The sequence below is a fragment of the Triturus cristatus genome, chromosome 10, assembly GCF_964204655.1.
Source record: "Triturus cristatus chromosome 10, aTriCri1.1, whole genome shotgun sequence".
In the NCBI taxonomy this organism is placed as follows: Eukaryota; Metazoa; Chordata; class Amphibia; order Caudata; family Salamandridae; genus Triturus; species Triturus cristatus.
The window spans coordinates 164,596,048-164,620,688 of NC_140593.1; the positions used below are offsets into that span (position 1 = coordinate 164,596,048).

A 24,641-nucleotide genomic window follows, 5' to 3' on the forward strand; every position below is an offset into this window, starting at 1 on the left:
TATGGTAGAGAAAAAATTAGAACAAGAGAGCTTCCTGACAACCTAATATGTAAGCCAGAAGTTATGGGTAATGAAGTGATAGAGCAGTTTGTAGCAGAGTGCCACTCTGGATGGCCATATAGCATAGCTTGCAGATGTGTTTGGCAGCATAATGATGAATTGAGAGTTTCTGCATGCCTGCCTAAATGGCCCAATAATGCTTGGCAAATTCAACCAGCTGTTGCTTTGTATTTGGACACTTAAACATGTTTCAATTTCCTGTAATAAGTAGATACCTGTCAACCTCTTCACTCAAAAATCAGAAGTTTGGTATTTAAATGGACATCCCATTAAGATGAATGAAGATTGGACACTTTTTGTATGATGATACAGGTTTGAATTAAAGTCTCTGAAGGCATTTTGTTGTCAGGCGGGGAATAGAAGTAATAAGAGGGCAACACCTGCCAAAATACATGTATCTAATGTTAGAAATTGAAATGTTATTCGAGGTGGGTGACTACCGATCTCAAAGAATAATCACAATCCTTGTTAGGTTGAGCCTTTAAAGTCACAATATTAACCTCCACTAAACCTCCAGGTAGCTATGGCATAAGGCAGACTGGCTTAACTTAGGGCAATGTGTAAAGTATTTATGTAGTACCTAAACAATAATAACGTCAAAATGCCAAATAATAAAAATCCCAACTGTATTAGAAACAAGCATTGGCATAGCCAATAGGTCTCGCTTTTGGTACCTTATAAGTATTTAGGTATGCAGCACAATATCCTTGGTGCAACAACAGCGACTGTTTCATGGCTAAACACTTATAAGGTCCCAAAGGCGAGACCTATTGGCTGTGCCAGTGCTTGTTTATTGAGCATTGAGGGACAAGTTGGCCATACCCATGATAGATACAGTTAAACCTACAGCTCCCATCGTGCGTAGTACTATTAACAGAAAAAGGGACTTTGTGGACTCTGGGGGCCATATTCTGACATGGGGAACAGGTGAGAACCGTACCAACGCATCGAAGACATCCCTGGGCATGACAAAAACTTCCCAAGCAGCGAAGACATAGCTTTGAATTGTCAAAAAACACACACAATTAAAACAAGGTTATGTGTTTTTATGGCTACTTGTGGGGTGCATTAATTGCAAGTACTGGCGACAGAGACATGCCCATTTTTTTGGGGGTTGGACGTGGCTTGCAGCCCCTACACAAAGTCCTACTTTGATGTGTTGAGATCTCGAAGCAGCCTAGAACTACACATGTAGGATCAGGCGTGGGCGGGTCTCTGTGGTGAAAGTGAAAAGTAAAAAGGTTTAGAAATAAAAGTAGAGAAATACCTCTAAGGGCAGAGATTTATTAGCCGGCCCTTTGAGCAATGTTAACTGGTTCTAGTTAGATCTGCTTTGATCTCGGCCTTGGCGCTTTTTATACAGTAGTGTGGGTGGCCTTCCTTTCAAGTGACAAGGCGATCATTAAAAAATGGGTCGCTCTTCTTTAAGCATAATCTACTGCTGTTTGAAGCCCACATTGGTTTATTTAAGAGGCACATTGATTGTAAAATGATGCCAGAGGCGGTTTACTTGGAATTTGATTTACTCGTGGTCTCATAATTCCTGAACATTTCAAGCTCCTCCCCTTTTCGATCGATCATTAGTTCAGCCATATGCTACTCATTCAATTACCCGTCAAAAGCATTCTTTCCCTTTCATTCCTATGGATGGATAAATGAATGAATATGTGTGTATTGCATGCTCCTGCGGACAGAGCTGGCTCAAATATGCCCAGAAAGAAAGGAAGGTCATTGGTTTGGGTTAGTCTCACCTGTTGGCAACACTAGTCCAAGTGCATGCTTTATTTTTTATTTTTCAAGCACTTTTGACATTTATATTTTACCCTCTTTCGAAATCTTAGTGTTTTAAAATTCAGTGGTACATATAAACAACTCATAAATAACAAGCATTGGCCGCGCGGCCGTGAAAGTGATACGGCCACGCGGCCCGCAAAAGTGAAAGTGATCGCGATCAAAGACAGATGGCGGCCGAGCGTGCACGCAAGCGCTAGGCCACCGAAAGCCTGTGGCAGCACTTTGAAAAACCCACACACTAAATTTCTCACAGAGCAGCGCATGCGCTGGCTCAGCGAGAGCTAAAAAGGAGTAAGATTTAATAAACAAAATGCTCAAAAAGTGAGATATATTGGGTTTTTTCTGGTAAAGATGATGGCTCAGATAATTTTCACTAGTAAGTTTATTATAATTAATATAGACAGATCAGTACATATAAGTGGTGTCTATTCTGATCCCTGCTCCCAATTGCCATTGCCACCATCCTAACTTTCATTACCCTTTCTATATTCCAACAGCACTCATGCATACTAATACCACATGTTCAGTCTACCACATATCCCTCTCCTTACAAAAAAAAACTAAGGGCCTCATTAGGACCCTAGCGGTGCCGGGACCGTCCGCCAGTGATGGGGAGGTCCCGCACAGTCAATTAGGATGCCGCAGCCACAGTGGCATCCCGCATTCACAACATTGTGGAGGGCGGTGCTCACAGCACCGAGCGCCGCAATGTTGTGAATGGCCGTTGTGCATTGGCATGCACAACGTGACAGGCACCGCGCGGTGCCTGCCACCTTGTCCATGCCAATGTTGGGGGGTACCATGGGTACCCCCCAAGTGCAGCCACCCACCCACCCCCCCTCGGGGCCCACTACGGGCCACCGTAGCAAAGACCGCATGCCTTTCCATGGCGGAGTCTCCCCCATGGAAAGGCATGAAATATGCCACATCCTAATATGGCAGGCACCGCCACCATATTCAGGCCCTTTTCCGCCCGGTCAGAAATCCGACCGGCGTTAAAGCAGCGGAGCCCCTCGCCATAGTAATATGGCGGGGTGTAATACGTGGCCATCCGGCGGGCGGATCGCCACCGCCGGCCTGGTGGTGGCGATCCGCCCGCAATCCTAATGGGACCCTAAGTCCCTCCTATGATAACTCACATAACAACACCACAACACCACGATGGAACACTTGTTGTATTAATCATAGCAGTGATGTCGTTTATGTAATATGATCAGATGGTACTCGTAATGAATAACTGGCTGTTATTATTTATTGCATTAGCACTTTGTGAGATAGATCTCTTAACCTGAAGATCGGTTTTTACTCCCCAACACTAGTGTGTTTTTAAAATGTGCTAACTGGTCCTTGCGTTAGGTAAATCGGACGGACTGCACCTTTTATCCAATGAACTGAGTCCCTCTCCCGAATTTGCATCAGCTGTTAGGCGTGGACCAGGTGCCCTTCCGTCATCCTCTTCTTCCCAGTAATTTCTCTCAAACGTTCCTGCCTGACTGTGTCACTGCTGTCTATTTGAGGTTTATTTTTGCACTAGCATTTTGTTCTATTATGTTCAAATGGATTAATATCAATAGATCCGTGTCAGTTTATTATGATTTTTTTAAAACTGTGTACGTATTTATAATTCAAGATGTTCCCTATTCTGTGTGTGTTTCAAATAATTGTAATGGTTTTAATCAAGGCTCCCTGTTTTCTGTTTTTATTGATTTTTACAGATTAATACAGACAGAAAACATTTATTTTCTTGTCTGTATTTATTTTTAAATGTAGATAAAAACGGAAATTGGGTTGTTTTTTGAGTAATTCTAAATACTGTCTGCCATGATTGCCAGGCCAATAGCTGTGTGGATTGATAGGTAAGGGGGCTAAAAAATAAAGGACTTTTAGTAAAGAGGCTTTAACAGCAGTAGATATGCACAAAATTAAGTACATTGATTTATCTTCTGCTGGTGTTTACAGCATTGGAACCCTAGTAGACATATCAGCATGAGTGCATATTTACCCGTTGAATAAATATAGAAATATACTAATTTCAGCTTAGCTTTTCCACAAAACACAAAATAAATATGGATAAATACTGATAAAATTTGCAAAAAAATGAATATGGATATATACAGACGGAAGTGTCAAAAAAATAAATACCACAAAACCGGGAGCCCTAGTTTTGATTAACCACACAATAAACAATAGCCAGTGACCTCTTCGTAACTATGCCCAATTACTTGTCCATTTCCCACCTAACGTACCTCGGGCCACTTTAAAAAATAGTCAATAAGAATTAATACATAAGACTCCTTTTCAGGTAAAGCCATAAAAGGACCAATTATAACTTCCTCCAGGGTCCATCAGGATTCTCAACAACACACATAGGGGCTGGCAAATAATGTGCTGTCATCACTTTTATTGCATGCACAACACTCCCTCACTCTTCTGTCTATTCATGCATCTGTTCCAGGCCACCAGAATTGTTCCGTAATTTTCCTTTTTGTACTAGACATGGCACTATGTCCCTCATGTGCTAAATCCATTATCATTCTATGTAATCCTACCAGGGGTACAATCTTGTCACCTTTTTAGTCAAAACATTTCAGCAAATGTTAATTCATTCAGCAGTTTTTTCGAACGAAATACAATCACCCACCAATTCCTTTTCATTAGGCCATCCTTTCACAAGAAATTGCTTAACAAACATTATATCATGATCCTTCACCATCACCTTTACCTATTCGTCCTGAGATTCACCTTCTCCTTGTGTTGCAAAACCTCTGTCATCCTCCTCAAACGTGGCAGCAACTTGCCTTCCACATCCATTTCCATACTTCCTTAAATTTCAGACAAAAGCAAACAGGACAACGCGTCTGATTGTCCATTCAATTAACAAGGAATACATTCAACTGAACAGTGGTGAACCTATATTTAGAAGGCAACCTTAGTGGCATAGTACTCCCCTCTCCTGGTGAAAGAAGATGCATAAGAGGTGTATGTTCAGCTCTAAAAAAAAATGTTGTACCCCACAGATAATTCCTGAAATACATGCTAAGAATTCACATTCGATTTTTCAGTCGGCCTGAGAGCACGTGAGCCATAAGCTACAACCCACTCCTATTTATTCCTTTGTACCAACAGCTCTCCCAGACAGTAACCACTAGCACCCACCACACATTTTTTACCACTGATAAATGGTTTCAAACAGTGCATGTCTGATTTCCATTTTTTTAACATTTTGAAACTCTGTTCTTGCTCATCACTGCACGCATACTTTGCGTTCTTTTTGAGCAATCTTCTTATTTGTTCCACTTTGCTGGAATAAGTTTCAATGAATCAGTAAAAGAAATTGTGCTAACCCCAGGAATGATCTTATCTGAAGATACATGGGAAATTCTGTGACCCAAACAACCAACTTCAGATTTGCCAAACTCTCATTTACTTTCCTTCACCATTAACCCAGCTTCTTGCAGTACACTTAAAACATTTTCAAGGTTCACATCATGCATTTCGACATCCTTTCCAAAAAACAAACCATCATCTTGCAACACCCTGGCTCCTTCAATGTCTTTTAATGTCTTATTCATCAACCTTTGGAGCACAGCTGAAGCACATGCCAACCTAAATGCCATGCTTTTGTTCCCTAAACGCACTTTCCGGAGTAGTGATGAATAATGTGAAGTGTTTGGGATGCGCCTCCAGTTCAATCTCATGATACATACTGGTTAAATATATGGTAGAAAATACCGTAGCATGTGACACAGATGTTAATAACCCTTGCAAATTAGGCAATGGATAACCACCTATCCATATGGCATAATTCAAACACTTAAGGTCCACTCATATTCTTACTTCCCCCGAACGCTTAAGTGAAATGACAATAGGCAACAACCAATCTGAACATTCAAATGGCTCAATAATGTTCTTTGATCATAACTCCTGTGATATCTCATTTACGTTTGTCTTATAAAACAAAGGTATGTTTCTGACCTTTTTCCATACTGGTCTGACATTCTTCCACTCAACAATTTTGTGTTTGTAATTTTTGTACTTGCCCATCTTCATTTTGAAAACCATCTTAAGCTCCTCATTCGGTTTAGCATACTTTCCATCCTTCCATTCATTTAACTCAAAAGTATCCACAGAAGGATTGGCTCTAGGATCCAATTGCATTTCAACCTCTTCTTGATACGGCCTGCCTAAAACTGCTATGCCTTGTCAACGGCAGGGCGATGTTTGCTAGATAACTAAAACTGTCACATCTATAGCAACTTGTAATATTTTTCCATTTTGTGATATCAGTACTCTTTACAGTATGTTAATATTGTGCATTACCCTTTCTTTTATTCTTCTTACTACTGTTAACCTTTATCAACCGCAAACACATACAACACATGTTGGAGGGAGGCCCACCGGGTAGTCGGGGAGACTATTCCGGGGCGCCTTCCTACCGCAAAGTTATAGCCGAGCGCCGCTGAGAAGCCCCCTCGGGGAGGTCTTTCTCCTATGATCGTACTAGGCCCAGTAACACCACCACACAGGACTCAATATCAGTTGCGTGACTTGGTCCTTTATCAGCAGTAATACGTGCAATATTTACAGTGGGATCGAGGGATCCTATAAGAGTCTCAATGTCCGTTAGGGGAATAGGGTAGCGGGACAGTCTTAGTACCAACCAGGTACGGGAGGGCTCTGCGCCAGACCTTGAGTGCTGGTCTCAGAGCGGCTCGGACGTGGGGAGCCGCGACGGCGTCTGCAGGGCTCGGGTGGCAGTTCCGCTTAGGTCGAGCCGCGACGCAGTCAGCAGGGCTCCGGTGGTAGGTCCGCTTCGGTCGAGCCGCGACGAGGTCAGCTGGGCTCTGATGGTAATGTTCCACAAGGTCGGGCCGCGACAGCATCAGCAGGGCCCCAAAGGTTCGTGAAGGTCTTTAAGCACGGTGGAGCCGCGACGTCGTCAGCAGGGCTCAGAGGGTGGGTTCAAGGTGAGTCTTCTTCCGTAGGGTCAGCCGCGATCCGATCAGCAGGGCTCTTGACTCCAGGATACAACTACTGCCCTGTTGTCGGGTCGCCCCAGATATAGGAAGGGAGCCCTTTGATGTCCGGACCCTTGCGCCCGGAGGGGGCGGAGAGGCCGAGTAGGGCGCGGCCAGACGCCCAGCAGGAGAGGCGCCAGGCCCCAGAGAGCTGTGGGGCGATCGCACCTAGGTGTGGAAGGACGGTTGGGGGTCCCATCGATACTGCCCTCCGCCGGGAGTGGGAAGGGCTCACGTGGTATCCCCCGGGCCAGGGGTTGGCGTCTCGATGTCGGGCCTGGCTGGGACCGAGGCCGGGTAGAGAAGGGTCACGCAGGTGGTCACGTGAAGTGACGTATAATCCAAAATGGAGGAGCCCCGATGTGCATGGGACCTCGTGCGGCTTAGCGCGGGGAAACAGGACCACGCCACGAGGCCGGCTCCCACATGCGTCCCCCCCCAGCTGAAGGCAGGGAGAGTCACCCATCTCCTTGGGGGTTCTCCTCGCCGAGGCGGAAGAATCGGGACAGGCCGTCAGCATTGGCGTGGTCGTTGCCGGGCCGGTGTTCTACAGTGAAGTCCATCCCTTGCAGCGAGATGGACCAGCGTAATAGCTTGGGGTTCTCGCCCCGCATTTGCATGAGCCACCGCAAGGGCCGGTGGTCAGTCTGGACCCTGAAGTGGGTGCCGAAGAGGTAGGGCCGGAGCTTCTTGAGAGCCCATACCACGGCGAAGGCCTCCCGCTCGATGGTGCTCCACCTCTGTTCTCGCGGCAGCAGTCGGCGGCTGATAAAGGCCTTGATCGCCGATGTTCTCAGTTTGGTGTTATATATTTCTTGAAGTGGCAGGGGGTGTAACCTGAATGCCAAGATCCTAAGTAAGGCTGCTCTGCCCACTGCCTGCGTGAGATGGTGTTTAGGACTGAACCCTTTTTGTGGCAGGGTTTGGCTTTCGTGCAGGCCTTTATTGTCCAACAGTTCCAGGTCAAGTGCACGAGAGTGAATGCGAACTTGTTTTTTAAGTATGCATTTGATGGCGGAGTACTTAATAGTCTTAGGGTTCCAGTTCTCCAAGGCTAGTTTGAGCTGGTCTGCTCCAATTGCGAGAGCGGTTGACCATGGATTCCCAGGTTCGCAGAAAATATGTTTTAAGACCGCCTTCAACGATTTCTCTTGGGCCGCTGTAGTAAGGAAATAATATTTACACAGAAAGGCCGTCTCTTCCAGCGTTTGATGGTTCAAAGAGAATTCTAAGCGCACTAAAGTGTTTCGGGTGCACGCAGGTAAATGAAACAGCCTTTTGTGAGCACTGCAATGAATTTTTTCTAGTTCTTTTGTTAGTTTTCCGGGGAAAGCTAGTTGAGCGTAAGTGAGGGCGGGCATTAATTTTGCACGTAAAACTCTACGGATGGCCGTCGTGGTTGGGCTGTGCAAAGTAGCTTGTAATTTGCAGAGAGCATAAGTGATGCATTTCCCTTTTGTTTGAATTTTGTGCAGTTGGGCGCACGGACGCCCCGATTCAGTTAGCCAGGCGCCCAGGTAGTTGTATTTTTGTGCGCTTTCCAGTGTCAGCTGGCCAAGGCTCCATCTTGCTAGTTTCTTGCTCGGGTAATGGCCGAAGATGACAACTTTAGATTTTGATTGGTTGGCCACCAGCTTGTGGGCCACGTTATAGGTTGCCAAGGCCGACAGTGCTTTTTGTAGACCTATTTTGGTGTGGTCTAAAAGTACCAGGTCGTCAGCGTATTGAATAAGCTGTATCTTGATGTCCCCGATCCTCGGCGTGGCCAGTGCTGCACCTGTCAAGGCTTGGCCCATGTCAGCGGTATACAAATTGAACAGGAGCGGTGCTAAAACGCACCCTTGCTTTAAACCCCGATCTGTTTTTATTTTCTCTGTTGCTGAGGTGTTGGAGAGTTTAATTCTGACCCACGTTTTATGATATAGCGATTGTATTGCTTTCAACAGTGCGGGGTTAATGTTCCAAAGTGCTAGCTTCTTCCAAAGGATTGTTCGGTCTACACCATCGAACGCTGCAGAATAGTCGATGAAGCAAGCGAAGAGAGGGAGACTTTTGCGGCTAACTGCTTGGTGGGCCAAATAAGAAAGGGCTATTATATTATCAGTCGTCGAAGCCCCAGATCTGAACCCTGTTTGGAAGAATGGTAAAAGACCTTCAGAACTTGCCCAGTGGGTTAACTCTGCCAAGATGGAACTGGCGTAGGCCTTGCCCTCGATGTCCAGGAGAGCAATCATACGGTAATTGTTCGGGTTGGATTTTGGACCTTTCTTGTGAATCGGGTGTAGAAGCGACCCTCTCCAGGAGTCTGGCACGTCCCCCAGGAGCCGACATTCTGCGTAGAGGGGCGACAGAGTCTCCGACCAGAATTCTATGTTTGCCCTGAACAGAGAGCCGGGCAGGCCATTAGGGCCTAGGGCTCCATTATGCCTGATTTTTTTAAAATTCGGGCGACTAAGTCTGTCTCGAGGTCCGCGTTAAATTTGGCGGAAGAGTCTAGTTCGCCAATTCCAGCGGGGTCGTTATTTGGATGGAGACTATGTTGATCTTCTTGATATAATGTCTCTACGTGGCTAACCCAGGACCGTGCATCAAGTGAGTTTTCTCTGTGGTTGTGACCTTGAGTGAGGGTGTTTAAATAGCTCCAGAACTCTTGGGTTTTGCAAGGTCTTAACAGTTCAAAAATCCGCAGCCATGGGGCATCTAAATGATCGCGCTTTGCGGCCCACACCGTTTTTGTGTGACTTTTTGCGGCTGTTTTTAATCGCATTTTGTCTTGAGAAGAGCCAGTTTTTTTTAATGTTCTACGTAGGGCGTTTAATTTTCGAGCGCTATCTTTAATTATTGTGTTGGTTCCTGGTTTGTGGGGTGCATAGATTCGGGCACAACCTGCTGAGTTGTCTCGGAGCGCAAGCGCTAGATCCGGAGCTAGTCTGTCCCATACTTAATGGCCAACCTTCCCAGGCTTGTTTCCAGTCCTCGAACTTAGTGGCCGGCACTGGACCCCATTTAATTCGTCTCGGGAGGTTGAACAGTTCTTCGCCAGTAGAAGTCCCGAGGCAATTCGTCCTAGGGCAGATTTCCATTGTAAGGTTCAAGGTGATTATTAGGGCAGCGTGGTCGCTTTCATTGCGTGGGTGGACTATACAGTTTGACAGTAAGGGTTGTAGGTTTTCACCTAGTATGATGTAATCAATCGTTGTTTGATTATTGAAAGTGGGGGCTACGACGGCCATTGGATGAGTTTTTAAGTAGACCACGTGGGCAGTAGCTAAGTTATATGATTTAATTAAAGCATTGAAAGCGTTTGTTGCTCCAGAGGCGTGGCTTTGAGTGGCCCCTATGTTGTGAGTGTTAAAGTCCCCAAGGATGATGGAGTCCAGTAGGGGGTATTGCAAAAGTAAGGCTTCTAGCTGGCTTGTCAGCAGTGACCTAGAGTCCATGACCCCCTGTCTATTGGGGTTGTGGTAAACACTGATTAACAGGATGGAAAGTGGGCCACTGATCGAATGAAGCCCTTTCAGGATGCCCGCCAGGAACAAGTGTGAAGTAAAAGGTATTTCGGTGAATTCAATACACAGCGAGTGCTTGATATAAATCATAATCCCTCCTGAGGGTCTTCCGAATATGTTAGCTTTTATAGCTGGTTTACAAAATTCGGCGTACCCCCTTAAGGATATGGGTTTAACTGTCCAGGTTTCTTGAGTACAGATTATGTCGGCACCTTCTAGGAAGTCCACTGCCGCTTGATCTTGAACTATTTTAGTGATCCCTGCAACGTTCCAAGACATGATGTTTAAGCTACTAATGGTCGGTGGTCGTGTGGAGTGCTTTTTGTGTGGGCGGCCATTAGGTACTGGGGTTTAGAGCATGCGGCAACCAGGACCAATCTTTGCTAATGTTTCCCATGACGCAGCAGGAACGTTTTCCCTGTCCCAAGTTAGTTGTAATTTTAATTGGGGTTTCATTGGCGGGATTGGAGGTCGTCCCCCCTTTGGATCCAAGAAGGACAGAGACTACATGCGATGCTGGTTCCCGCGCAGCACTCATGCCCTCCTGCCGCCCTAAGTTCCCCGCCGGTTTTCAATATCAATGGGTATTTTTCTACAGGTTGAGTCTTTATTTTTATGCCCCAGTTGTCCAGTAGCGTATGGTGTTTTTTCATAATATCTGCCGAAATTGGGCTGGTAAAGGTTAGCTCGGTGGTTTCGTTGGTCTCGTTAGGGCCTCGAGATAGAAAGGAGACGCTCTCAATGTCTGTTGTTTTAATCTTTTCCAGGCCGGGGATATTTGCACAGATTTTCAGCAGGTTGCTGCGGTTAAGGGTGTCCCATTTGCCTTGTGAGACGTACTCTGGGTATAGCAAGATTTTCCGTTCCTGGAGTTTTATATGAGTCTGGGTCTGGGTCCCAGTTACCGGGATATGGACAGTGGCCTGTGTAGAAGGGGTAGTTAGGCGGACTACCCTATCCTCGGAGGCTCGTCCCCAATGGGGCGTGGCTGTTGTTGTCACTGCGGCAAGCCCTGGCATTGTCCTAGATGACACTGAGTTTATGTCCGTCGAAGTAGCCAAGTTGGTATTAATTAGCAACTCATGTGTTTGTCTGTTCTTACTTGTGATTAATTGATTTCTGAGCGAAGGGTTTTTCGGCTCTGCTATATGATCTCTAGAGGAGTCCTGTGACGCCTGGATAGTGTGTGACACTGTCGAAGTCTGTTGAACACCCGGACCCGAGGGGGTTGCCCAGCAGGTGGCAACAGGGGTCGCTGGGCCCGGAATGGGGTCAAAGGTAGTCTTGCCGAAAGCGTCATGACATGCTGAGTTTGTTGCAGTTATATTGGTTGCGATTTGCGGCGTAGCCCCCTGGTGCTCGATAGAATATTCATGCGGCTCTGTGCGGGCGGGCAGTAGCCATTGTCTGATTGAACTGTTCGAGACAGACTTGTGTTTGCACTGTTTATTGAGTTTTTTTTAATCTTTTTGTATTTTTTCGAGAGAGATGTCGAATGGCTGGACTTGCCAATTTTTCAGTATTGTGTTCGTCGTTGTTTTTGTCTCGTGAGAGATTTGGAAGGCGGGTGGTCTCATCAGATTTGGCGCTAGGCTCCAAGCCGAGTCTGTTGACTGCTTCAGCTAGATTAGCTGAGTCAGGTTTGCCGGGGTGAGCGTCTGTGATGTAAAATGGCCCATCTGTTTTTTGGAGGGCGAGGTCGTTATTCCGTGATCTTCGGGCTTCATCTTTGAGGTCGACAATTAGCGTGCTCATTATGTCTGGGAGTTTTTCTAACTTGAGCAGTATGGGGCTGCGGCCGCAGCTCACTGGGTTGATCGAATAGGAAGTGTTTGTCTGTGCTCTGTGTATTAAAGAGTTCAAGTTGTCCAGTTTAGTGTCTATCCCAGAGATCAGGCCAGCCACTGCCTGTAGTATGGTTATTTGAGTATCAAGTTTGTCGGCGTGCATTATGGCTGCATTTGACATGGAAATTAGGGCCTCATTAATTAGTGTTAAGTGATTAGTGATTGTCGGAGGCTGCTCCTCCTTGCATGTGTCTCTACTCCCAAAACAAGGAGGCTGGGAGTCGATGGCTTGGGCCGGGCGGCCGGGCGCTGAAAAAGTAGTATCCTGAGGATGTGTAAAATCAGAAGATGGACTGGTTGTAACTCTCATGGCAGCATTGAGCCCGTTACCCCCGTCTGTAACCTGACTCGGGGTTAAATCGGCCAACTGTTGCGTGAAAGAACTGCTTGGGCGTGTATCGATGCCTGTTTAGAAACTCATTGCGGTGGGCTCCGTTGAAGTTGGCCCTTGGAGAATGGTTATTGTGGGGGACAGTGGGGTGATCGGCCAACTGGATGGAGCTAAGCACAGAGATGTTTCTGAAACTGTAGCTTTAGCGGTATTGATAGATGCTTCCGTTAAGGTCGGGTCCGCTCTAGGGTGATTGGCTGAGAGCACTGTTGGAGCCGTAAGGTAGATAAAGTCTCTTATGTCTCTGTATCCTGTGGGCTCAAACGTGGTCTTTTGGGGCTTTGGGCTGAGCCCACTGGCCAGGTAATTGACTCTTGTATCTCTGTATCCTGAGGGCTCAAATGTAGTCTTTTGGAGCTTTGGGCTGAGCTCGCTGGCCAAGTGATTGTCTAGGATGGAAGCCCTTGCTTGACATAGCTTAATTGGTGTCGCCAAACCAAATGTGAAGGCGCCGTCTTGAGCAGCTTCCCCATGGCTCGAGCCTTGGTCGGAGTTCGTTCTGCTAGTGGGGTAGAGTAGCTTTCTTTTTTGCCTCCTTGCTGATTTATGGGGGCGAGGCTTCTCAGTACGCTGGACCAGGGTCGAGTTTCTAGTCCTCATATTAAATATTGAATGTTAAATATTCAATGGTCGGTAGGGAGTATAGTGTAGTGAGGTCTGTGCCTCCCGAGGATTCTTTATTTCTTAACTTTACTTCCTCCCTAGCCCCCGAACTCCCTTACATAACTAGAAGTCAAGGCACAGATCCGCACGTCGGGGGGCTTACCTCGGGCGTTTTGAGACGGCCTCCATTTCCAAAGGGTGGTAGTAGCGGTGAACGAGGTGATGATTGTCAGGCTTGTAGTCAAACGGGGAGAAACCTCCTCAGGGCTACCCGCCAGAAGAAGCAGCCTACGAATGTCCGAAGGGGGGCTGTGTGCCCACCCAGTCTTTCACTTTAGTACCCCGTTGATGAGTTCTGTCGTGCCTTGGAGTCTGAGACCCTGCTTGCTGCTTACTGTTCGCTACGAGAGTTTGCGAGGTCGAGTCAGAGACCAGGGGCTGCGCTGGAGCGCGGTAGGCAAGATACTCCCTGTGCCGGTCTTGTGGCCCCCCCCACGCTCCCAATCCTGTTCCCACACCTGCAACCCGCCACCGGCCGCTAGGTGTGTAGGGGGAGGGAGTGGGGAGCCAGCCAGTGAGTGGCGCCGGGGCTCGATTCCTGCGTACTCCGAATCCGGGAGGGCGGTAGCAGCAGCCCGACGGGACACCGACGGCCCACCAACAGGGCCAACGCGGACTTGTAATTTTAACTTCGATTTTGGTTTTTAGCGGTCTTGCTCTCGCCGCATGTACTCGGCTTGTACTCGGCGGCTTGTACTCGGCGGCTTGTACTCGGCAGCAGCGGTCGTGAGTGCAGCTGGATGCGGCACGAACACTCAGGAAACCGGGTGCTGGGGGGTGTCCAACTGCCTATCGAGCAATAGAGGGACAGTACCTCAAACGCTGAGCTGTTGTGCAGGGCTGATGTTGCTCTGGCAGGTTCCAGGCATATCGGGTCTGTCAGGTCTAAGCTCTCTCCAAAGCTCTCAGCGTTCTCCCGCGGCACCTGAAGCTCGTGACTCGCGGTGGCCTGGCCCCCCCGCGGCGCTGCGTGGCTCACCGGGGCTTCCTGCAGCCTCCTGCGGCTCTTGATGCGGCTCCGGTTCGGCTCCTAGTTCGCGGAGCACGGTTCTATTCCGCTGCTGCTTGCTGACTGCCGCTGCTCTCCAGCGCTCACGCAAGGTCACTCGCAAGACCCGACATATAGGTAGGAATCGCAATAATTTTTGCGATTCCTACACATTCCTTATTTGCGAGTCTCAAATTGCGAGTCGCAAAAAAGGAATGGCTTCCCATTCATAGGAATGAATGTGAATTGCGCGTGCAATTTGCGAGTGCAATTTCAAGGGTGCAAGGGTCCCAAAAGGACACCCTGTTGCACCCCTGAATTGTGCATGTGTGCACATGTGGCACACATACATGCCCTAAGGGCATGTATGTGTGCCACATGGCACTTTGAAAAAAGCATAAAAGTGCTTTTTTAAAGGAACTCGCAACTTACCACCAACTTGAAGTTGATGGTAATTTGCGATTCCTTAAGACATTATTGCAATTTGCGAAGCCTACTAGCTTAGCAGTTAGGGAATCGCAAATTGCGATTCTCTAACTGCTTGCGCAAAAGAAAGAATTGCACATTTTGCGATTCCTTATTTTGCAAGTAGGTATTTGCCTACCTACATAGCACACAGCTAAATAGCGATCGCAAACGCTGATATTCTGCGAATTTCAGCGTTTGCGGTCACTATTTCGCTTGCTACATCTGGCCCATAATCCATTAAATGTGACACCCCAACCCTATTCAGACTTTGCTGCGATTATTTCACTAATGTTGCTGTGTTATGAGAGTGTTCTGGGAAATGTAGTTGTTGCTTGTTTTTCTGAATACGTTTAAATTATTTTCTTCTCTTTATGTTGGTAGGCCAGTATGGTGCATTCGTTGATAGAAGCATATGGGCTGTTGAGTGAAATGGCGTAAGTTGTAACCTTTTATTTCTACGTTATGTATTGTTTCATCCATAGTTGTCATCGCTTTAAATATGAAAAATATGAGTAGCTTACCAGACTACTTGCTTATTAATTGTTCACACACTAATATTGTTATAACATCGATGTATGTGCCTTTTCTCCAGGTGATGATAAAATATTTATAATATTTTGTTTAAATGCATACAAAATCCATTTTTAGGCTAAGGATGGCATCAAGACAGATATAAATCCAATGTCACGTAATTGCGCTTGAAATTGCTTAACCCGTTCCATCTATATTGAGCAAAATCTTAAAATGGATGTAAATCTACATCTGCTATTTCACACCTTCCATGGGTGCAGTTTTCAGAGCTATTTGTAAACGTTTTCAGGACTAATACTTTTCTAACCTGCGGCTGTCTTAGCTATCCAGGCATAGTCCTGGAAAGGTTTTTTGTGAATTTCGTTTTCGTGTGCGAAGCTATGCACATGTATATTTTCGTATCTGAAAAGAAACAAAGCACAGAGCTGTCTTTATTCTTTTCTTATCCAGAGAAAAAAAAAGAAACAAAGCACAGAGCTGTCTTTATTCTTTTCTTATCCAGAGAAATAAAAAAGAAACAAAGCACAGAGCTGTCTTTATTCTTTTCTTATCCAGAGAAATAAAAAAGAAACACAGCACAGAGCTGTCTTTATTCTTTTCTTATCCAGAGAAAAAATATTTTTCTTTGTGGAGAAAAAACCAATGCCCAGCATCTCTACCTTTTTTTCACAGCCGCATTTGAAAGGGATTTACACCTTCCTTTGTGAGGAGTAAATGTTCAACCATTTCCAGAAGTGGTCCGAAAATTGCTTTTTAATACCAACTAATGTGTAAATTAGTGGTTGTTCCCAATTTACAGGGCTTCCCATCCTGGGACGCTCACTTCCCACACAACGAAGGTAGGGGATTTACACACATGGAAATCACTGAATGAGTAATTTGCATGTCATGTGCAGATAGCCGTGTGAATGAAGCCTGTTGAGTTGGTTTCATTGATCGGGTATCAACCCCTGTTGACCATGTAGTTCATATCTGTAATCCATGTGTTCAGTGTAGACGTCCATATTTATTTTTTCATTTTAATTGACCTTTTTTCACTGTTAAGAGAAAAGTTGCAGCACCTGTCGAAAACCGTTTAAAAGAGCATGCTTGCAGTATGTGTAGAGTACAAATAGCTTATCGTTGGTAGATAGAGTTAGAGAATGCAGTCAAACTGATCAGGTCTATACATTACCATGATCTGAATCGGGCATGCTGTTCCACAGAAAGAAATGCACTAGGGAACAGAACTTTGAAGCATCTTACCTCCGCTTATGGGGAGCTAAATAACTAATCCATAAACACTTAGTAACTCTATTTATTCTGATCTTTTCTATAATAGATTTGTGTTGTCATTTCAGTAGCCAAACCAGTGTATGAGTAAATGGCATAGGATACATGATAACTTCTGAAATAGCGTGAAATATCTAGCGTCATAGTTGTGCTCAAGTTTGGCCTTATTAAGCCTTCAGTTACAGTATGGTAAAACACGATAGGCTTTTACGCAAATCTAAGTATTTAGAGGTGTCATAAATGTTTGTGCCTTAACGCCCAGCGCTGCTTCACTTTGGCTTCTGTGCACTTCAGAACTTCTGTAAATATGCTAGTAATAGACTTGAACAACAACTAACAGATGAAACTTACAAATAAGTAGTCTTACACCAAATATGTTCATAAATGAATATCCAGATAAAAGTTTCAATAAATATTACAAACTATAGGCAAACATGCAGCAGCTGCACGTTATTGACAGTATTGTAACTCAGTGTGTACGAGCATATTTGAGTCAAGAGGGTCTTCAAGAAAGATTAGTTAAAGATATTGCATTGTGATGATCCTTGGAGAAAATCGTATTGTCAAAATATTCTGGATCGAAGCATCAGGATTTCTCTTCGGCCTCCATTGAATGAGATGAGGAATTATTTCCTAAAATCAGCTTGTACATATGCCGTGCTCCTGCATGGTCGGCAACCTGACTGTCAATTGTCCACGATAATCTTCCACATAAAATGTAATCTCACCTGTGATCTTGCTCACTGTAATCCTTGAATCCTTGAATGGCTGGGTGTAACATTCTGTTATTTCTTGTGACGGTGTAGATTAGTGCCTCGACTGCAATGTTGGGTCAGAAGGGAGCCATAGTGACGGGTCTGGCATTTGAGGTTGGGACCAGCTGCCACGCCTGATACTTTCTGATGGCAAAGAAGGATAGAGTCTTCATCCTTTTCTAGCCCTCTGCCTCCTGAAGGAGGATAAGTTCAAGATGCTCACTTGGCCCAGATCTTTTCTGACTTGAATGGAGGCAACTGGGTGGTGGCATTGAATTTGCAGGATGTTTGTTTCCACATTCCTATCCTGCAATCCCACAGGTGTTTCCTGTGGTTTCAGGTAGGCCACAGCCACTTTCAGTTCTCCTTGCTCCCCTTTGGCCTTACCAGTGCTACCCGGGCGATCACAAAAGTGATGGTGGTGGTTGTGGTACCCATCTGAGAAAGTTTGGGAGAATACCACTCTTCCCATACCTTGACGACTGATTGCTGAAGGCGGGCTTACCTCAAACAGTCGTGAACTATCTCTAGGCAGTAGCCAACCTGTTGACATCAATGAGATTTACCATCCATATACTGAAGTCACACCTGACTCCTTCACAGTTGCTCCCTTTCTTTGGATATATATGTAACACAAAATTGGTGTCAAAGCTGTACACGAGAAGCCTCTTGAGAAGAAATACCCCAGCTCTGGATGTATGGGTCAGATATTTTCATATGCACAAAATAAAATTATATTTGTGTGTGTCTCCTATTGAGAAAGGCAATTCCGAAAATTGGATGAGGTGGGCTCACTCACGTAATGTGACCTGTGTCATCATAGGCCACACCCTGGTAGGACAATACCACCAGGGCAGACCCCTCCCTGGGTTGGGCTGTCCCAAGGGAGTTCTAAGATATTCTTCTCTTTTCTGGATAACAGTGGTCCAATTACTAACTAAACATACCTAAGTATCCTTTATTAGTGTGGTACCTAGGGTTTAGATAAAATAAATTACCGTAAAGTAATGAAGGGGTATTGCCACGAATATTATGATCCTTGCCTCCCCATAGTTTTTACCAACATGTTTCTGCCCTTCCTAAAAGCCTTATAGATCTTGAGCATTCATCAGGGTTATGAATTTTTCCCCTACCCTATTAATAAGCGAGGCCAGGGGGCCGTAATTAGGCAACAAAAAAATGGGAACCAGAGAGGGCCCACCCTCTCTGGTTAAGATTAAAACATCTGATTTAGACACCTTTGAAATTAGGAGACAAAAAAACATACAATTATTATGACCATCTAGAACATATAAGGCAAATGTCAAGTGAGTATATCCTGCTGAGTTTACCCACCCACCTTATATATGGTCTGATAAAAAATAATTTTGCGGGTAATTAAGAACACATAAAAATACAAATACCTTCATTTTAATAAGCATTTCGGCACACGTGGGAGATAAAAGAGAGGCTCACACAGGAGATAAAAGACAAACGTGAAACAATAAACACATGCATAGGACAAAACGGTCCTTGTGAAACTTTGACTATAATTTTGGTCCTTTCTTTGGAGTCATCCTGGACACAGTGCTGTTTTAATCTTTCCTCCTGCTTCAATGCTTTCAGGATATCCGGGCTGTGATCCTGATGTTTCAGCCCTTGACCTTGGTCTCTGTGAGAGCTGCTCTGAGATTTCTTGGCTTCCTGCATTCTGCTAGTGGACCACATCAGGTGACAGGTGCGGGCTCAGCAGTGGGCTCAGCAGTGGGCTCTGAAGTCTCAGTAGGCTCTTCACCAAGAGAAACTCTCAAAATCCATCCAGGTGTTAGAGGAGACATGCAAAAGATACACAGTGATGGTTGCTGGAATGCAATTTGACCAGTGGCAGACTCCTCTTCCTACCCCTTTCTGAACTAATGGTTGTCATGGATGCATCGTTGCTGGGTTGGTGAGGCCATCTAGAAGAGGTGGCGATCGGAGAACTCTGGTCTTCAGCTGCAACCTGCCTCCACATCAACCTGTTGGGGGATTTGCCTGTCACTCAAGGCTTTCTTCTCATCTATCAAGGGAGAATAGATGCAGGTTCATACAAGCATACAAGCAACACCTCTGCCATGTGGTTCTGCAACAAGAAGGTCGAGATGGGGTTATGGGTCCTGTGCCAAGTTGCTGTATGCCTCTGGAACTGACTGAATCATCAGAGCATTTCCCTGGTCGTTCTACACGTGGCAAGTTCTTTCAACAAAATGGCAGACAAACTCATCTGGTTGTCTTTCTGATCATGAATGGCCGCTGCAATCAGCTTAGGCACAGGGAATTTTCTACCAATGTGGAGAACCCAGTCTCACCCTTTTTACTACCACCTAGGACAGGCAGTCACCAAACCTCTGCAAATTGGCAATTCTCCCCCTAAGATGCCTTTCGTTTGACCTGAAGCATAGGACTCCTGTATGCCTTTCTGCCTCTAACTCTCCTGCTGAAAGTTCAGAAGATGTGGAACAGCGAAGCCCAAATCATCCTAGTGGTTCCGGATTGGGCCAGAATAGTGCAGTACTAAGAACTTCTGGCCTTCGGCATCTGCCCTCCGAATCAACTGCCTCTTCGGGAAGATATTCTGTTGCAGCAGCAAGCCAGTGTCCTCCAGTGGAGCCTACACAATTTATACTTCCATGCTTGAAGACTGAGCAGCGATAGTTAACTGCTTTTGACATTCCTCCTGAGGTAGTAAATGTCACTCTGACTGCCAGGCAGCACTCCATCAAAACCATTTATGCGGTACGCTAACAGCAGTTTGTAAAGGGGTTTCATTCTAGGCACATCGAGCCCCTACAAGCCCAGTTATCCTGCCTCTTTCTCTTTTCCCTTTTGTTGGCCCAGAAAGACCTTGCTGTGGCGACAGTTAAATGTGATTTGTCTGCCTTATCTGCCTTTCTTCCTGATCAGCCATTTATATTTAAATCACCTGTTGTGGTGCATTTCTTAAAAGGGTTGACCCACATGTTTTCACCCAAACATTTTGTGATGCCCTAATGGCATCTGAATTTGATCACAACATTTCTATTGTGCATCCCATTTGAACTGATGCCCAGTTTCCCTCTGAGACTTTCTAACTCTGAAGAGTTCCTCAAAGCGATACTGTCAGCTCATAACGAGTGAGGTACATGCACTTTCTGCCCATCAACGGCACACCACTTACTTTTCTGAAGAGCTAGTGCTGCGACCTTCCTTCTTAATGTCACACCCTTCCACATTGGTCAGTCTATCACCTTACTGGAGGAGGAGGAAAGCTACCATTTGCTACTCTCTAAGGGTGCTCAGAGCTTCTCCATTGGTCGCTCCAGTGACCATCAGGCAGACGATCAACTCTTCATTCTCTGGGGAAAGAATGGCAGTACAGAAATGGGCCATCTTGAGAGGATTGTCCATTGTATGAGGATCTGTTATGGACTGGCTAAGAAACTGCCGTAAGAAGGCTTTTAGACCTTTTCCACCAAAGCCAAAGCTTCTACCACTGCATTGGGGTGCAGAGTTCTTGTACTGGACGTTTGTCAGGCCACGATGTGGGCTTCAGTTCACACATTCACAAAACACTATTACCTGGATAGCATGGTCTAGCAGCAGGGGAACTTTGCGCATTCAGTCTTGCAGAATTTCCTGGTCTGAGCCATTCCACAGATTCATCACCTGAGTAAGTACTGCTTTGGTATGTATTTACACAGTGCAGAATCTGCATTTAGAAGTATGCATCAGAAGAATAAGTTACTTACCTTTGGTGATGCTGTTTCTGGTGTATATCCTATCTAACAGCAGATACCTCACAGACCCACCCTAGGCACCTTGACAGGAATCTGCGGTTGGATAGAGTTTCTACCAGAAAGAGTGTTACAACTGGTAAAAGTGTCATATGTTGCATTGAAAAAAAGTACTTAAACACAACATGAGTAAAAAGTAAATGTTGTTAGGGAATGCATGAAGAAGTAAAACATGTCAATTTGTAAACAGGCAAATCATTGCTGGCATTGACTACCTTGATAGGTTTACTGAGCGCCTGGCTGTAGTGGGACTGATGTAGTACTGACGATAACAGAACACAACTCAGCAGGTTCCTGTGAAGTTTGGTGTTGTTAAAATTGTGACACAAAGGCATCCGAATGGATATTGCCTCTCAGACTGAAACTCTAGAAAGGAGGTGCCAGATAAAATTAATGGCGATTCTGGTGATACTGACTAGCATCGTTCTTGATGGATAGCTCCCCAAAAGAGATCTGTGACCAATTGGGCTGGGCAGAGTAATCTTTTTAATACAGATGAGGATGCATGAGATTATTTTCTCCTACACATGTGACAGGTAAGAGTTTCTTTTCAATTTAATTTCCCTTTAAGATTTTGAAAGTCAAAATCTGAGAAGTATCACTTGAGTAATTGGTGTTCCTGGCTACTATAAAGTTGGTTGTTTCTGCTCAGCATTCAAATCCTGTGGCCATTCATAAGCCATGCTTTGCTCTCTTCACAGGATTGTGAAACCCAAGGTGGCATCTATGGAGGAGATGGCGAGCTTTCATACAGACTCTTATTTACAACACCTACAGAAAGTCAGTGAGGAAGGAGACGATGACGACCCAGAGTCCATTGAATATGGATTAGGTAAGGAAACCTGACTACAAGAACAGAAATTACAAAGCTTCAGACGCTGTTACAGTCTATAACATTTAAGTTACAAGCTAATCTTTAGGTCGGGCGTGAGCCAAGATGTTTTGATTCTTCAAATATTTCATGTATTTTATACTCCAATCGCCCAACACATCCATGGTTCTGTTGAGCCCTCCACAATTTCCACCCACCCACTATAGCATGCAGCATGGGACAATGGTGCAGCCCACTTCAGCCATTCACTAATTCACTGTGAGTGATTGCATTCCGCTCTTTCAGAAGAAGCACGTCTACAAAGTAATTTGCTTCTGTGCCAGGGGCAACTCTGGCAATGTATGCTTTTTGGGGGGCAAAAAGGATGGCAGCCAGGGACTTTGCAATTGCTTGTTTAAAAGAGTCTTGGTCTTCACAAAATCACATCAAGTGCTGCATGAATGAGATAATATAACACACAGCATGGGACTCTTTATTGCAATTAACCTCTTTCCATGCTGATATGTAGAGAGGGCGGGTGGTAACAGCAGAATGCATACCAATTTAATGAAAATGTACACTCAACCAACTCTCTTTCTAAAACTGGAACATTTATTTAATTAGGAGATAACTGTTGAGACACAAAACAGACCAGGAAAATATGGGATTGCCTGAGGAAATCATATGTCAGGTGAACCTACTTTAGTGCCACCAGAAATGGTCATTGTTAGCTTCACTACAGCAGGTTCAGAAACAAGTTTATTTAGACATTTGTCCATAAAACATTCTAAAGAAAAAGGCACACTTAACAATTAAAACATTTAAAACTGGTAAAAACATTTAGAAGACAGAGGTCTTAAAAACTTGATTCTATTTGCCAAATAAAAGACACAATCCATAAGAGTATGCATAAGGGTACATTTAACTTTCAGAGGGCAGGGGCAGAGACCACTATTAATCTGTACCCTGATCCTGTGTGGGCGGGATGAGTAGATTGGATTACATCCCACTCTAGCCCTTAGAATTTCATTCCTCAATCCTGGGTCTGGTAGCCGTGTTAGATAGGGAAAAACAGTATCCTGGCCCAATGTGGCAATCGAGAGGCTGATGGATAATCTATTCTTTAGATACAACAGGTGGATAGATTCTGACACCACAGAAGCTGATTCCCTCAGTGCTCGTTTGCCTGGAAATGGGAGCCAAGATGTAACTGTACAACTATTTATATGAAGGTTCCATAGTGCAATTATTCTGGTTCTAACGGCCTTTGTCCACATCCTCTCACTGCTTTGGATCTCTTACCAAAGGGGATGATGGACGGAGCGTTTGAGCAAATCAAAAACTCACCCCCAGTCAACTGATCTGGGTTTAATCCATCATCATTCTTTAGCTCACTCCACCACCCCAGTTCAGACATGGCCATATGCAAATCAGTCTGACCCTGCGCCTCATGGGAACAGTCCAGCCCGAACTGCCAAGCCATGTTTTCCCTGGACCGGAAACAAGCATCCTGGGACCGGTTTCGGGTTCATAACCCTCATCAGCCAGGCTATCTTGAATCCAGTGGCAAAGTGAGCAAGGAACCCACGTCTGGGCATACCCTGCCAACTTAGGGCGAACAAGGCGATACCAAAGGGGATGATGGACGGAGCGTTTGAGCAAATCAAACACTCACCCCCAGTCAACTGATCTGTGTTTAATCCATCATCATTCTTTAGCTCACTCCACCACCCCAGTTCAGACGTGGCCATATGCAAATCAGTCTGACCCTGTGCCTCATGGGAACAGTCCAGCCCGAACTGACAAGCCATGTTTTCCCTGGACCGGAAACACGCATCCTGGGACCGGTTTCGGGTTCATAAACCTCATCAGCCAGGCTATCTTGAATCCAGTGGCAAAGTGAGCAAGGGACCCACGTCTGGGCATACCCTGCCAATTTAGGGCGAAAAAAGCGATACCAAAGGGGATGATGGACGGAGCGTTTGAGCAAATCAAACACTCCCCCCCCAGTCAACTGATCTGGGTTTAATCCATCATCATTCTTTAGCTCACTCCACCACCCCAGTTCAGACATGGCCATATGTTGTTTTTGCATTTGTCACCCCAAGTGGGACGGGTATGCTCAGACGTGAGTCCTGTGCTCTCCATGCCACTGGAATCAAGCTATCCTGGCTGAAGAGGGGTGAAACCCCGAAACCGGTCCTAGGATGCTTGGTTCCAGTCCAGGGAGAACCTGGCTTGGCAGTTCGGGCTGGACTGTTCCCATGAGGCACAGGGTCAAGGCTGATTTGCATATGGCTGGGTTCAAACTGGAATGGCATGGTGAGCAAAAAAACTATGGATTTAGGCCCAGATCTGCAATCTGTCCATCAACTATTGTTTTTGGATCTCTTACCAACACAGTTCGGAAACTTTGGCCACCTCATCAACCTCCGACAATGCATTAAAATATCTTAGTGCCCCAGTAGAGGCCGCCATGTTCCAAGAAACCAGATTGCACTCTCTCCTTATGGCCTGAACCATTATACCTTGGGGGGAGTGATTTAAGCACCACCCCTTCCAGTCTGTCCCATTCATATGCTGGGTCGAGGGAAAAACCTCTCCCCCATACAGGCCTAACGGAGGTATCTTCCCTTCATAAGCCTTTAATAATGGGATATGAGATAGCCCCCCCCGAACCCACCGTTGAATTTTGACAGACTGCTGGCCTGCAATAGGGCCTTCTGCTTAGTGACATCCCAAT

The 24,641-nt window shown here is 45.5% G+C and overlaps 1 protein-coding gene across 7 annotated transcripts in view; it reads left to right on the forward strand.

Annotated features, from left to right (window-relative positions):
* HDAC8 (histone deacetylase 8) overlaps positions 1-24,641 on the forward strand; it is an 841,291-nt gene that overhangs the window by 145,320 nt on the left and 671,330 nt on the right. For all 7 annotated transcript variants that reach the window (XM_085630743.1, XM_085630746.1, XM_085630745.1 and 4 more), the window contains 2 exons: positions 15,120-15,172; positions 21,789-21,919. In XM_085630743.1, coding sequence (XP_085486869.1) covers positions 15,120-15,172; positions 21,789-21,919 — 184 coding nt within the window. The remainder of the gene's footprint in view (positions 1-15,119; positions 15,173-21,788; positions 21,920-24,641) is intronic.